Genomic DNA, 16,665 nt, shown 5'->3' on the forward strand with positions numbered 1-16,665 from the left:
ATAGAATGCCACACTTTGCACCTTATCTCCACTGATAACTCTCCAAAGTCCAAAATGTTAAAAGATTTGTGAGGTGGCGTTGGTACTTGTTGTAAGTCCACTCAGCGCAATTCATCCTCCATACACAGTAGTTTCTGTTCTGGTTAAATGAAAAGTACATACCCTGGAATAGGAGCTACAATACGTACTGGGGACTACAAATGGGGTGAGTTCCTGCAATGGGAATGGTGCAAAAGTTCCTGAGTTTCTCAAAAGTCCTTGGTTCCTCTGGTGGGAAAGCACCTAATGTCAGGGTAGGCACCGACTCTCCTTGGATGGATATATGAGGAGTGATCAAAAATTTTTTGAGCCTGATCGGTTTGGAGTAACATCAGTAAAACCAGAAAGTTTTATTGTTTTCATGTAATCCATGTGAACATTAGTACACTCATCATAACATTCACAAATTACTATGCAACTAAGATACAATATATTATCTTGGTTCTGCAGCCACTCATCTGAGTTTTTTTTCATTGGATGCAATGCACTCTATGGATTTAACCCATTTGACTGGTGGTAGTCAAACAGGGCCATGTCAGAAGAATTTGTTGGGTGTGGCATCTTTTAAAATCAATGGTTTTTACAATCTTTGCAGTATGAATGTGGCCCGTTGCCATGAAGTAGATGGATGGTCCTTCGCTTTCCTTGTTAGTTACCTCTGGTTTATTACTTCAAGTACCGAAGCAAATCAACATAATATTAACTTGTTTTATGAACCTTTTGAGGCTTGAATCATTAGGGACCCTAATATGAACCCTGCAAACAATTAAGTACATCATTTTGTCAGCATCTGCTTGGAGTGTGAATTTCTCTGGTGTTGGAGAATCACCTTGCAGCTCTTGTTTTGACTGTTCAAACTCAGTCATAGTAATGTATCCAATTTTCATCACCAGGTAGAAAATGCTTTTTAAAGTTAATCCAGTTTGAATTCATTAGCTAGAGATTTCACTTGAAACGTGAGATGCCATAATGCTTTACTTCATTAGTCAATATTCTGGACACTCACTGTACGCAGACCTTGCTTTGGTTTAATTGTTCATGAACAAAAGATTTAAATTACCAAAAAGTAATCCCTGTAGCATCTGATGTCTCACGCACTGCCACTCTTTGATTGTTGATTACAGTTTATTCCACAATGACAGCACTGAGTACTCCTTCTAGGTTCAGGCTAATACCAAATGGATCACCCCTTGTGCATCAGATTTGCAGATTATCTTTTGTCTTTTTGACATCATGAAATGATATTTAAATGTTGAATTCAATTTGTATGCTTTTCATTTAAGTGTTTTACTAATCTGCATAGCGTACTCTGCACAAGGAGGAAGGCAGTGGCTGCGGGTTTTTATTATAGCCAGTCTCATTTAGGAGCTATTTTTGCTTGTAATTGGACTCCATTGTAAGTCTGATGACTTGTTTACTTGTTTATACATTTCATCTGTAAATTTACATTTAATTAAGTGAATGAGATTTAGAAAAGCTGTACACACAATTTGCTTTCTACTGGTACTTTGTTTTCCTTCTACATATTAATCATGTGCAAATTAAGTGGATACATGACTCTAAATTGATGCTTGTATGATTAGGGTTGTCACGGTATCAAATTTCAAATCCTGACACAATACTAAGAAGAGAATTGAAATTCAATACCAATTTCACTACCCAGTGCAGCATATTATGTCAGTCAATCATTTTCTAACCTGCTTAGTGTTAGATAGATAGATAGATAGATAGATAGATAGATACTTTATTAATCACAAGGGGAAATTTACATACTCCAGCAGCAGCATACTGATAAAAAACAATATTAAATTAAAGAGTGATAACAATACAGGTAAAACAGACAATAACTTTGTATAATGTTAACGTTTACCCCCCCAGGTGGAATTGAAGAGTCGCATAGTGTGGGGTCTCCTCAGTCTGTCAGTGGAGCAGGACGGTGACAGCAGTCTGTCTGTCGCTGAAGCTGCTCCTCTGTCTGGAGATGATGCTGTTCAGTGGATGCAGTGGATTCTCCATGATTGACAGGAGCCTGCTCAGCGCCCGTCACTCTGCCACGGATGTCAAACTGTCCAGCTCCATGCCTACAATAGAGCCTGCCTTCCTCACCAGTTTGTCCAGGCCTGAGGCGTCCTTCATCTTTATGCTGCCGACCCAGCACACCAATGCTTAGAAAAGGGCACTTGCCACAACCGTCTGATAGAACATCTGCAGCATCTTATATATATACTAGACATTAAGCCCGTTACAATAATGTGCGCTAGAACAGTAGTGCATAAACATTAGTAGGAACAGTCTATATTAAATGGCAAGGGACCTTGTATGTGGCTGTAATATGCGTCACTTTATTGTGTGCCTTTAATTTTCTCTCTCGGTAATACTGGTTTGTATTTCTGTAAAATGCCTGTAATTTTGTCTGACAGTAATACAGTGGAACCTCGGTTCACGACTATAATTCGTTCCAAAACTCTGGTTGTAACCCGATTTGGTCGTGAACCAAAGTAATTGCCCCCATAGGATTGTATGTGAATACAATTAATCCATTCCAGACCATATGAACTGTATGTAAATATATATTTTTTTAGGTTTTTAAACACAAATATAGTTAATTATACCATTGACTGCACAGCGTAATAGTAAACTAAATGTAAAAACACTGAATAACACTAAGAAAGCCTTGAACAACCGAGAAAACTAACACTGCAAGAGTTTGCGCTGTAGCCTTATGACCCGCTCGCTAAAAACACTTTTTTTTTAATGAGTTTTAAGCACAGGGGAAAAAATTAACATTTGAAAAATCCGTAATTTAATAAACAACCAAGAAAAGTAACATTTTAACAATGCACGCACGTGCCTGTGTGTGTGTCTCTCTCTCTTGTGGGCCTGCGTGTGTGTGTCTGTCTTTCTCGCGTGTGTGTGTGTCTCTCTTAAGCGCGTGCCTCTGTGTCTGTCTCTCTCGCCTGCGTGTGTGTCTCTCTAACACGCGCCTGTGTGTGTGCATCTCTCTCAAGCCTGTGTGCGTGTCTGTCTGTCTCGCGCGCGCACGCCTGTGTGTGTGTGTCTGTGTATCTCGCGCACGCGTGTGTGTGTGTGTGTGTCTGTGTGTCTCGCGCGCACCTGTGTGTGTGTGTGTGTGTGTGTGTGTGTGTGTGTGTGTGTGTGTGTGTGTGTGTGTGTGTGTGTCTGTCTGTCTCTCTGCACAGGAAATGCACAGTGGCCCCGCACATGTGCACTTCACCAGAAGACACACACACACACACACACGGACACCTGGACGCACACAGGGGTTTTATTAAAGAGGATATAAGATAGTAAGCCTTCATACGAACACCAGCAAAACACACCATACACAATTCTTCTTCTTCCTCCAAGAGAACATTGCCCACTGCTTTCTTTTATACTAGACCTGGAAATTGCTTCAGGTCTCCTGCCCAAGGCTTCTGGAGCACTTCCGGCTTGTGCGGAAACCAATGCAGCGTTCTCTGGCGGTGCCCAAAAACCCCAACAGGGCTGTGTATCCGGATTCCAACTCTTGTGCCGCATTGCACATGTCCTAATCAGGTTTATTCCAGAGACACACTGCCACTTATCGTTTAGTGAAATGAACTACTCCCGGCATGCCTGTCCACACGGTCCTTCAATTATGGCCTTTTTGCCTGGTATGAAACTTTCCCTTATCTTGACCAGAATGCCTCTTCTTCCTCTCTGGTACCTACAGCTGTCTAAAACAACCCCTCAAGTGGTCCAGAGACGAGAAATGAATTGTGTCATTAACTTAAGAGCATGTTCAGGTCATAAAGAGTTTCAGAAGCATCCATGAAGTTGATCCAACAGAATTCTCCCAGTTACATAATTTGATGTATACTATAGAAATTAACAGAATGTGCATTTGTGAAAGAGACCAATCTGATTATCGTTCCAGCATGCAGCCCAATAGTCTTTATGAACAGGTCGGATAAGATATTGGAGCTACTGGAATGTTTGCTAACTTTTTCTTATTAGTAAAGTAACTTTTATCTCTATGCTGAAGGGTCCAGCAACTCCCTTTATGCAATTTTGAAAAGAAGCCAGCCTAGTCCAACCCAGTCAGTTGCCCTGCTCAGTCTGTGAGAGCTTCTTCAACTCTCTGCTGTGTTTGCATAGCTCTAATGTATCAACTATTCATCCTTTATGCGGCCCCCTTATTCCACAGTCACTTTGCTTTCTTGTACATATGCAGAATGATACTTACTAGATACATTATTATTATATTCTAATATTGTTGTATTGCTTAGAATGGTCTAGGCACACATTTTAGGTTAAATGTGAAGTTTAAACAGATATTCTGGTACTGCTTGTAAAGGCCTGCCTGGCTTTTACAGACCTCAGAAAGTGAACACCTCATGCTGAACTAATAAGTGTCTTCTGTTTTCAGAATGATCGGCGAAAAGACATCCTGAGTTCATCTGATGACAGCGACGTGGAAACTCGCCTCAACAGCTGGAACCTTGGGGTAGGGCAAGCCTTCATTTATCTATAGAGCCCTGGGTAAGGATGAAGCATGTGTGGCATCTTTACCAGAAGAGGGCAGTAAATGATTGAGATCCACACTGACTAGAACCTTTGGGGGCATAATTATTGGCCGAGTATGCATAAGCGATAAGGATGTTTAGTGACAAGTGTCATCTTTACATCCAGGGTAAAGTAAGGTTCCTACTGTCAGGATTAGAGTCGGAATTCGTTTACTGGAATGTAAACTTTAGGATATGACTTTTCGATGACAAAATTTATTATTGACAGACAGTCATACTGGCAGGGACACTGGCCTGTTCTAATTGCGGGGCACATGAGGTTTGGGTGATCATAAGTCACTGAACTAAATCATTAACGGAAGAGGGATGTAATATAAATAAGAAACTGGCATCCTTATTGGCTTGTGTTTGGGAAAGAACATGATGTCTTATGACTTGGATAAAGAAGGAAGTGAATGTCATCCTTAATGGCAAGGTGTAATGAATAGCTAAATGATATGAAGTTCTCCCAGCAAAGGTTAACCTATACCAGGGATCTCTGATTCCGGTCCTGGACAAATGCAGGTTTTCATTCTGACCCTTTTTTTAATCAGTGACCAGTTTGTCCAGCTAAATAATTATTTTGTCTTCATTATAATTGCCTTGTGTTTTAAGATACAGTCATCTGAATTTTTTTTTTTCTCCCTATAAACGGCACCGAAACAGAAATGAGATGTGAAGTGAGCTAACAGATGACTAGCTAAGTCAGGTCCTCAAACTCCACTGCCTATTTCTGCTCCCATTCTGCCACAGCAGACATTCCCAAAACTGTTGATCTTAATATTTTTTTTTTTTTAAGAACACTGTCAAAATGTTTTGTGGACCTGAGCAGATCAACATTACTGAGACCTTCAACCTTATTTATTTTCAGTTGTTGTATGGTGGACACAGGTTGCTATTCATGTGTTTGCTTATTTTGTATCTCATTATTGTTTGGCTGCTAATTAAGGAAAAATAAGATTGGGAGTAGTCTCCCCTTAGACTTTATTGTATACTCAGATATGGGGATGGATATTTGAGTAGTAAACAGCAAGACAATGATTATATTTTTATATTATGTACATTAAGGAACCATCAACAAAAAATCAAACTAATAATATATTGAACAATTATTATAGAAGTAAAGTTGAAAAAATCAGACACTGCAGCTGCATGAACTAAAAATAAAGCACCACTTCGGTTAACGAAAATAGCCCAAAAGTTGATAGAAATCTACGTTTTGTACGTAATACTTGTAGGCAAAATTTGGTTAACGTAAGTGAAAGTGTACTCAAGTTATCGTGTTTACACACTGACATAATTCCAAAAATGTTATTTTTGGACTCTGGGAAGTCTAAAAAGTCGAGATTTATGAAAATCTCAACATTGAATTTTTGGACGATTACAATACTTTTCCTATACTTCGTATATGAGAAAGTAACAAAAAATAATTAAGGGGTCTGAGTCTGAAATAGCAAGTCAATTACAATTAAGGCAAGAGAGTAAATAAGCAGCGAAAACTGGTCACTAATTAAGAAAAAGTTTATAATGAAAACCTGCAGCCACAGTGCTGGTCCAGTACCGGAATTGGGAGACCCCCGATCTTCACCCATAGAGACAGGGAGATACTAAATGAGTCCAAGCTCTCATAATGAAAGTTGGTCAACTGATTGACAGTATTGAGAAGCGGAATGACAATTTTTAATTGTAGGAAGAGCATACTAATGATTAATGATGAATAAGGGGTAACTTGATTGGAGGAAGAGGTCAAGATGATTTGCAACATAGCAGATATATATATATATATATATATATATATATATATATACATATATATGTATATATATATGTGTATATATATATATATATATACGTATTGTCTAATATACATATATCTGCGTACTTGAAACACTAAAGCTCACGTTCCCATCGCTATTCCATGTAGTATGCATATAACAACGAGCACGAAATTTATAGCCTCACTTAGAGTTAAAATTGCTGGTGAAGGACTGTGCTTATGCAAACAAAGATGAGATGGTCAGGGATAGACTAGTGTTTGGCACAAAGTCAGTGAAAGTGCGAGAGAAACTTTTAAGTGCCAGGTCTTAGCTAACATTAAATAAAGCCGTGGACATTGCAAGATCGCACGAGATAGCACAAGCACAACTGAAAACCTTCGATGCATGTACTCCGAGCGGCTCACGTGAACTGACTGTGAACGCAGTACGTAGACAACAAGCAAGAGCTCCAAAGAGCGCTGAACAAAAAATACATTACACAATTGAGAAGGCAGCAAAAGAATATGAAGCGAGTGACGCATACAAACATATTCATAAGTGCAGCTACTGCGGAAACAAAGCACACGGTGGAAAAAGTCAATGTCCAGCTAAAGGAAGACAGTGTAAAAAATGTGGTAAATTGAACCACTTCGCTAAAGTTTGCAGGACTGGGAAAGGTAAACCCGTGCGTGCACTGTGTGATGTCTCAGATAAAGAGGAAGACAAGCTGTTTATTGATGCAGTAGGAAAGGAACAACCCTCTGAAGCTGAACAAGCCTTTGTAGACATATCAATAGGAAAGTACGGTGTAAAGCTTAAGTTTAAATTAAGTTCATAGACACGCTGCCGCTAAATATTCGCAGGCAAATCCACAACTTAATACCGGGAATGCCTGTTAAACATCTTAACGATTCACGAGATTCACGAGTACCGATTTGGGTAGTGATCACTTCGATGAATGAAACCTGTTATCTTTACAACGGTTGACAAACACGGAATGTAATTTGAACACAAGACATCCTCCAAATACGAACCTGATTTAAAGAAATAATGATAATCAAATCCTCGATGACAACAACACTCATAACAGTGACAAAAGAATTACATTGACAATCATGTTACCTTATTTTTAAAATGTTTCCTTTTCTTTTTCATAACTTCTTTAACACACTACTTGTCCGCTGCGAAGCGCAGGTATTTTGCTAGTTACAAATATAAAAGACAAACTAATTGATCACATAAATAGTAATTTCCTTCAATTCAGTATTTGGCAGCCATGAGAGCCTTGAGTCTCTGTGCCTGGGTCTCTGTCAGCTTTGCACATCTGGACTCTGCCATTTTTCTCCATTCTTCTTTGCAATACTGCTTAAGCTCTATCAGGTGTAATGGTGATCATCAATGAACAGACTTTTTCATGTCCAGAAACAAATTCTCACTTGGATTGAGATCTGGACTCTTATTCTGCCATTCCAGGGTAGTAACATTGTTGTTTTTAAGCCACTCCTGGGTAGTTGTGACATCATACTTGGAGTCGTCGTCATGCTTGAAAGTAAATATTCTCCAAAAGTGCAGGTTTCTTATAGACTGCATCAGGTTTTCCTCCAGGATGTAAATGGTGTGTTTTTTGGTAATGTGAAGGTGTTTGACTCTACGTTTAGTTCAATGGCAAAAAGCTCAATTTTGGTCCAGCTAACTTCAGAGTCTCTCATGTATCTATGACAAAATATATCTGTGTCATGGGTGATTTTTCTCTTTGCACACTCACATTAAGCTGCAACTGACTAAGCACCCGGACACAGTTGTTGTGGGCACAGTAGCTTGTTACTCCTTCAGAGTTCTCATGCGTCTCTTGATGGACTCTCACACAAGTCATCGTCTTGTGTGATTACTCAGTTTGTATCAGATTTACAGCTGTGTCGTAGTCTTTCCATTTCTTAGTGACTGATTTAACTGGACTCCAAGGGACATTCAGTAGGTTTCCTGTCTCCATCTCCTGACTTGTACGTTTCAATCACCTTTTTACAGAGTTTCTTGGGTTGTTCCTTTGCCTTCATTGTGTTGATTAGACTGTAATACTAGACCTTCCATATTTCAGCGGCATTTGTACTGCAAACAATTGAAACCCCTTGACTACAGGCATTTTCTCTCCATTTTTCTAATTGCATGACTTCTAAAACCAATTGGCTGTGCCGGTGATAATTTAGGTGTGTCGTAATAATGGAGTGAATATTTATGCAGTGAATTACTTTGAATTTTATATTTGTGATTAATTCAGACCACTTTGCCGAAATCTGTTTTCTCTTTGACCATTATAAATAGCCTTTTCATGTTGATCAATGTCAAAGAAGTAATTAAGCCCAGTTATTCAATGTTGTATAATACAAAAAAATATGAGAACTTCCAAAGAAGTGAATACTTTTTATACAGTAGGTGCTGTACATGTACTGCCAGGTCATTCTTAAGTCCTTATCTCTGTCCTGTTTAGAGACAGCAGAACTCGCAGAGAGACCTTGATTGTTGTTACAGTCTTTCTCGATCACTCAGTTAGTCTCCTGTTCTCTCCCCATCCTCATTCTGTGTTCATAAGGTCACATTTAGGTGTGTGCCTGTGCAGCCACTGCCACCTCTCCTGATGCGAAATTCATTCAAGAGATAAGAGTAACTGGCCTGCTTTCATATTTTTCTGTTTGTCCGTTTTTTTTTGATAAAAAGACAAACCTCCCATCTATCCAAAAGCTTTATATTCTTCTTTTGATGGTTTCTAAGATACATTTACTCTTTTGTTCTTATTTTGTGTCTCGGCCTGTGTTTGGTTGCTTTGTGCAGTAACGCTATCTGGGGCAGTGGGAGGGGAGATGGGCTGAACTTTTTTCAGGATTGCACCAAGACTGTATTACAGAGGCGTACCTCCCTGGTATCCCCGCCACCTGCTCCTTCAGCTGAAGCAGCGTGAGCTCATCAGCTGCTGTCCTACTCTCGTGCAAAGTGGCGGCCACCCGCTGATCTCCGCCGTTCAAATGTCAGGCTGACCTTCTGGAGTGTAAAGAGCATATATGAAGCATGTCCTGGAGTGTTCCAGTGGCTGCCACCTTGCAACTTGTGTTCTGACCAAATCCCTCCTGGTGCATGCCCATTGATGTCCAGGAATGAACAGCGGTCAGCTTGTGTAGTGCTCCATGACTCCTCACTTGGCCTGCTGACCAAGTGGCAGCTCTCTCTCTCTCTCTGTCTTTTTCCTCTCTGCTGTTGATGTTAAATGTGTTCCTGTATGCCATGTCTGTTCCCTAAAGGGCTGTGGCCAAGTCTTAAATAACACGTTTCTGCTTTTTCTTGCTTCACTAGCCTAGACCCTCTTTATCACATTTTGAACATCTCACATGAAGTGAGCACCTATCTAAGTAGAGAAAATGAATGCATGATGGACAAGAAAATTATATTTTCAGACAAATACTTGCAATGTATTTTTTTTTAAGTACACACTGTGATGAGAAATGTTGTAATGCCATTAACCTCAATAAAGTTGTTGCTTATCTGTTGCACATGTCCTTTTCTGAGATTTTGAATAATTTATTTAGCTGATGCTGTTGCCCAAGGCAGTCGACAGTCACATGTGTGTAGTTGGATTGTTTCCATGTTTCTGCAATTTGAAAACTGTCTGGTGAAGTTACTAACTCTGGGTCACGCAAGGAGTCACTGGGTCTATAGACTTGACCCCTGTGTTGCACTCTTTTCTTAACAATTTTTTCGATTCTACACTGATAATCGTATTGACGTGCTGTACAGGACCAGTTCTTTCCATATTTTTGCGGAATTCTGCACAACAGTAAGAATAAGTGGCTTGCACAGAGTCTTCAGTGGAGACTAAACTTTGAAACCTGCTGTATATGGTCCACTTTTTTTAAATACTATGCTATGGGGCTTTGCCAAGAAGATGTATTTTGTGGTGTATAATGCTAGTTGTAAGTGCCAAAGTAAATGGACTGGTGCCCTGACAGGGTTGGAGGGTGAATCTTTGCCCAGCTGGTAGGCCATAATAGAAGAATAACATGAGAGGAAGCGTAACCTGGCCAGAATGGTTATTGGTCCCTGTCGTAGTCAGGATGAAAGAGTAGTGGAAGGACTGAGGGAGGCTGAAGATTCTGAACAGTTCATTCCCCAGTATGAGATGGGCAATGCTTCTGTGGTATGGCCCCACTCTGGACACTCGCAGGGTTGACTGGGGCTTGTAGTTTTGAAAGACGTCCCTGTCGGTGTTTTTGGGTGCCACCAGGGGGTGCAGTAGGGAATATACCTCCCTTCCTTTATGCAAGGCATGGCCTCAGAAATACTCCTGAGCCTATCATCAAAGGAAGCTGTCGCAGTTCAAGGGTTGAGTCAGAGTAATTGGGGGGTGCATAGGGCAAAACATTATGTTCATTGGTGATTGTGGTGTGGGCTTTGAAAACTGGAATAAAGAAAATATTGTGAATAAAAAGCATTTATTTGCACCTGGAACTGTCATGATATATTTGTGTCTGGGGTTCGGAGGCTTGGTGGTCCCCCAGGAGGTCACACAGTCCATAGTTAATGCTAAGAGTGGGAATTGCCAGAGACATCTCAATTCGATATTGCAATGATTTTTGCCTGCCAATTCATTATATATTATGATTGATTATTGTGATTTATTGCTGATTTTTTTTTTTTTATTGAAAAGAAAATTTCTATCTAACATGACATTTTAATGTTATTGTAATACAATTAAACATATCCTTTAACATGAAAAAGTAAATTCATAACTGTTAACAACAAACATACGCGGAATTAAGAAATTTGATGCAGGCAGTGCTATATCATATTCATTGTAGCACTGGGTTGGCACATCGGTAATCAGCCTGTGCTTTGGAAGATCCAACAATTTCTGCTTTTGCTACAAAAATTTAAAAGCCTTGGGTGCTTCTGTGGGAAAAACCCAGTGGTGCACTGAGCTGCAAATTTTAATATGTGTGCATTGCATTTAACGTGGGAGAGCTGCAACAAGCATATCCGCCATGTTGTTGTTGACTAACACTGGCTCTTTTTTTTCTTCTTCAATTCCCTATTCCACAGTGACATTACAAAGTAGCCTGGACATGTTAGCCTCAGTATGACTTTCATGCATATCTACGTTTTATAGAAAATGAGAGGATAAATGACCATTCTTCAGCCATATGATGTAATATAACTGTAACATAGCACCGTGAGGCTCTTAAAGTCCATGAAACAGCTCTTCCCAATTTACAGAGTAATTGTTTTGATTTCAGTTTATTCTGTTTGTATATTTTGGGACCTGCTGTATGTGAGAAAATAGGGGTGAACCCATATTTGTCTGGTGGAGTGGCTCACCCACTTTCCCATAACAGTCACCACACCAAGCATTTCTTTTACATCCCATCTCACTGTCTCTTCCACTCACCTGTTGAACATTTGCCTCACTTTCTAGTTGAGGCAATTTTAAAACCCATCTTGGGATCAGTTCTGGACAATTATCCATTTGTACTAACATGATTTCCAAATGTTTAGCACTTTCTCCCACTAATAATAAATGTGTTGTTGATTTTAAATGCTAACAGGTTTAGTTATTAAACTGCTTACTATCAAGCTTAGATCATGTTATGTAGAAAGTTGTAATTCAAATTCTCTGTACCCTTTTAAAAATTTCGGTGCACAGTATACTGCTTCTGTATCATTTGACCGTATATAGGAACAGTATGTTCATAACCAACTTACAGGCAGCATGAAATATCACCTAAGACTAAAAACCACACGGATGCAGGCTAAACTACCACATCTTATTTATTTTGTGACCCTCGGCAAGCCACTTTACCTGGATGTGATTCACTTGAAAAGAATAGATTACACTTCTGTTACTTATTAAAATTTGTTTGTAGTTAGTGTAAGATACAGAAAGCCAAGATATGCAAGTCCAACAGTATTTCTTGAAGGCACCTTAGACCAAAGGAAATTGTTCCTAAAAAGTTTAAATTCATTGATGTATCTTTTATTATTTTTACTATCAAGATATATGACCTTGAACATGACGTTCTAAATCTCTAACCAACGCCTGCTACACAATTTGTAATTTATGTGCATCAGCCACAACAGAGTGTTTGGGTGTCAGTGTTTTTTGTTAGAGGATTTTGTTACAAGCAGTAGTCTAGTTTTGAACCTATGTTAATGTTCCTTAAAGCCCCTCTTTAAGAGCTCTTTTACTGAGGCCAAAAAAGGTCCTGTTTGTTTGGTTAATTGCTAGCGGCTACTTAAGTATTATCGACATACAGTACTAAGGGAAGTCACCATAAAGATAAATCACTTCTGTTAACTTGTCATCATTAGCCGACATTCCTATGTAATTGCACAGTTGCTGTCCATGAGCATAGTTTATTCTTGTATAAACCCTCTTATGTAAATAGTTTACATGATTGGTGTACCAAAAGAAATTCCTTAAATTTGGCAGGTCTGCACGAAGGTGCCCTACCTTTTACCCACTTTAGGAAACCTTCAATACCCAGCAGATTCTCTCTTCTCTTAGTTTTGCTCATTGCTGTTACTTTTCAATTAGAAGGTGTTTTTACTCAGGCTAACTTATTAAAGCTAGCATTTTAGTGTGTATAATGTATATATGCACTTCCTGTATACTGTGTATACAGTAGATATAGATATGTACAGAGATATAGATATATCCATATATAGATATATATATATATATATATATATATATATATATATATATATATATATATATATATATATATATATATATATATATATATACATCTATATCCTTCTATATAAAAGCAGTCGGGATTGTCCTTCCATCCCGTGAGTGCTACGCAGGCGCGGAGTTTCACACATGCCCTGTCCATTTTGCAATGCACGATGGGATTTGTAGTTTCGTTTTTCCAGGTAAAAGATGATTTCCTACTCCACACTGTGTGATATCTTCTTCTTCTTTCTTACTATATAAAAGCGGTCAGGATTGTCCTTCCGTCCCGTGAGTGGAAAGCGTAGCGGTATTCTGCTTATCACAGACTTACTACTTGCAGCTTGCGGTACGAAACGACATGATGTGAGCAGAGTTCTGGTGCTCCCATCGTTCCCTTGCTTTTGTATGCGATACACTGGAAAAATAGACAAAATTATGTCTCTGGAAATAATTAATGTTGATGGAGTACAAATGCCTCACCGCGTAGTAAATATCAGGAGGGTTCAAAAGGGCAACTCAATATAGAAAAAAAGTTTACATTTCATCACAAAAATAACAGAAACTACGAGTATTAAAGTAATACCGCTCAAATGCAATATAACCAAATTAATGAGTTTGTATAAAATATGAAATTGATCTACATATTGAATTGCCTTAAGAAGTTGTCAACTTAAAAGTCGGTCGCCTTAAAAGGCGGGTCAGCCTAGTATTATATATATATATATATATATATATATATATATATATATATATATATATATATATATATATATATATATAGTGGAGGTTGACCCGGACACAGACAGGCAGACACGTTCATGTCACCCACAAACACGTTTATTTACAAATATATACAATAATAATTGGTCACTCAGACCCCAAATTAGTGCACAAACCCCAAAGTCACAGTCCTGGCCACAATGCCTTTCTTCGGGCCGCCTCCACTCTCCTCTCTTGCCTCGTCCTTCTTCCACCCGACTCTAGCTTCGAATGAAGGGAGACGGCCCCTTTTATACAGACCCCGGATGAGCCCCAGGTGTTCCCGGCATTCCTCTTCTGGCCACGCCCCAGCCTGGCAGAAGTGCCGGCTGTCCTCCCGGCAGCTCTCCGGGCGCCGTCCTAATTCTTCCCCCAGCACTTCCTGGTGTGGCGGTAGTGCTGGGGTAACAGGTCCTAAAGGCATTGGGGCGCCTCCTGGCGGTGACCACGAGCCCCTACAGGGTGGAGCTTCCATGCCCTGTACCCGTGGCCCCAAAAGTAACCAGGAAGGCGACCCCCACGTGATCCAGGGTGGGCACAGACCCACATCCAGTCCCTCATGGTGTCCCAGCCGGGTCATGGCCCCTGGCATCCCTGACAAATATATATATCTATACTAATAAAAGGCAAAGCCCTCACTCACTCACTCACTGACTCATCACTAATTCTCCAACTTCCTGTGTGGGTGGAAGGCTGAAATTTGGCAGGTTCATTCCTTACAGCTTCCTTACAAAAGTTGGGCAGGTTTTATATCGAAATTCTACGCGTAATGGTCATAACTGGAAGCAGTTTTCTCCATTTACTGTAATGGAGATGAGCTTCAACGCCGTGGGGAGTTTAGTGTGACATCATCACGCCTCCCACGTAATCACGCAGTACATAGAAAACCAGGAAGACCTCAAAAAGCGCTGAAGAAAACATGCATTATATAATTGAGAAGGCAGCGAAACAATAAGAAGCGGCGGTGACATATACAACCATATTCATGAGTTCTGCTACTTCGGAAACAAAGCACGATGTAAACCTACACTTTAAATTAAGTTCATAGACAGGCTGCCGCTGGCGTTTGTAATTTAGTGCCTGCCCATATAAGGCCGTCCGTCAGCGGCAATCCAATAGCAAACTGCCACGGGTAAATATTCACGGGTGAAGGACTGTGCTTATGGAGAGGAAGATGAGATGGTCAGGGTGGTGTTTGACACAAGCTCAGCGAAACTGCGAGAGAAAGTTTTAAGTGCCAGGACTAAGGTAACATTAAATACAGCCATGGACATAGCGAGATGGCACCAGCACAGCTGGGAACCTTCGATGCATGTACACCGAGTGGCTCACGTGAACTGGCGCAGTGCACAGATAAAAGGCAACAGTTCCAAAGAGCTGAACAAAACCGAATTACACAATTGAAAAGGCAGCAAAAAATATGAAGCGTCTCATACATACAAGCATATTCATAAATCCAACTACTGCGGAAACAAAGCACACGTTGGAAAAAGTCAATGTCCCGCTAAAGGAAGACAGTGTAAAAAACCCGTGCATGCAGTGTGTCAGGTCTCAGATAAAGAAGAAGGCGAGCTGTTTATTGATGCAGTAAGAAGCGAATCGATGAATGAAACCTGTCATCTTTACAGCGATTGACAAACACGGAATGTAACTTGAACACAACACATCCTACAAATACGAACCTGATTGAAAGAAATAATGATAATCAAATCCTTGATGACAGCAACACTCAGTAACACTCACAAAACAAATACTGTATATTGACAGTCATGTTACGTTATTTTTAAAATGTTCCCTTTTCTTTTCTAGCTTTTTAACACACTACTTCTCCGCTGCGATCTGGGTATATATATATGTATATATATATATACCCGATCTACATACTCGAATAATGGATACTTTATTAGCCATCAATGATTGTTTTGGTAAAGCCATACTCAGTGTATTCATTAGATGAGCGGTAAAAAGTAAGGGCAAGGGAGGATGACTTATTGAGGCATGCAGGCTGTAGTCTTGCGTCACTTCTATCTGAATTGCGCGATCACATTTGAAAAAATATATCTTTTCAAGTTCTATTTAGTCCATATGTGTCAAACTCAAGGGCCGCAAGATCATTTTATATACTGTATTATTGTTATTAAAGCCCGGGTATATGAAGCGCTGGTAACACAATAAACTACAGATCCCATAATGCAGCGCTTCAGCTGCCTTGTCGAACAGTTACGCGTTAATCAAGTCTACCTTAAGATGCTGCAAGTTATTGCGAAGCTAGCTCACACGATGCTGAAGAGAAAAGTTGATTCTGAAAATAGAGCCTTTAAAACCGATGGGAGGCTGAGTATATGTTTACTGAACCCATGTGTCTCATTTGTGGAGCTAATGTGGCTGTAATTACAGAATTTAATCTAAGACGGCACTATGAGACAAAACATCAGGGTAACCTGAATGCAATGCAGAAGATACAGAAAGCAGAAGAATTAAATAAGAATCTGACACTTCAGCGGACGTTTTTACCGTGCACAATCACAAAGTGATTTCAAGTGAAGCTGCTTTTATGGGAGACACAAATGCACGAGTGCAATTTGCCCCACTTTCCCTGTTGCCAAGTAATGTTAAACCAAGTCGTCACTACGGTGTTCCCAAATCGCACTTTGCTGATAAACTGGCGCACTGAGTTTGCACGGCGCTTTGGTGACTTTGAAGAACAAAAAGTCCGTCTACATGCGGCTCGAACCTTGTGCATGTTTGGTAGCACATATCTGTGTGAGAAGCTCTTCTCAGTGATAAAGACTAACAAAACAGCACACAGGAGTCGCCTCACTGATGAGCACCTGCAATCCAT

At 39.9% G+C, this 16,665-nt stretch overlaps 1 protein-coding gene across 1 annotated transcript in view; it reads left to right on the top strand.

The window, feature by feature from the left end:
• The window catches only part of LOC120517211 (centrosomal protein of 112 kDa-like), a 196,823-nt gene that overhangs the window by 36,563 nt on the left and 143,595 nt on the right, over nt 1–16,665 (top strand). Inside the window, exon 6 of the mRNA XM_039739378.1 lies at nt 4,451–4,528. Coding sequence (XP_039595312.1) covers nt 4,451–4,528 — 78 coding nt within the window. The remainder of the gene's footprint in view (nt 1–4,450; nt 4,529–16,665) is intronic.

This window comes from Polypterus senegalus, chromosome 17, assembly GCF_016835505.1.
Source record: "Polypterus senegalus isolate Bchr_013 chromosome 17, ASM1683550v1, whole genome shotgun sequence".
NCBI lineage: Eukaryota > Metazoa > Chordata > Cladistia > Polypteriformes > Polypteridae > Polypterus > Polypterus senegalus.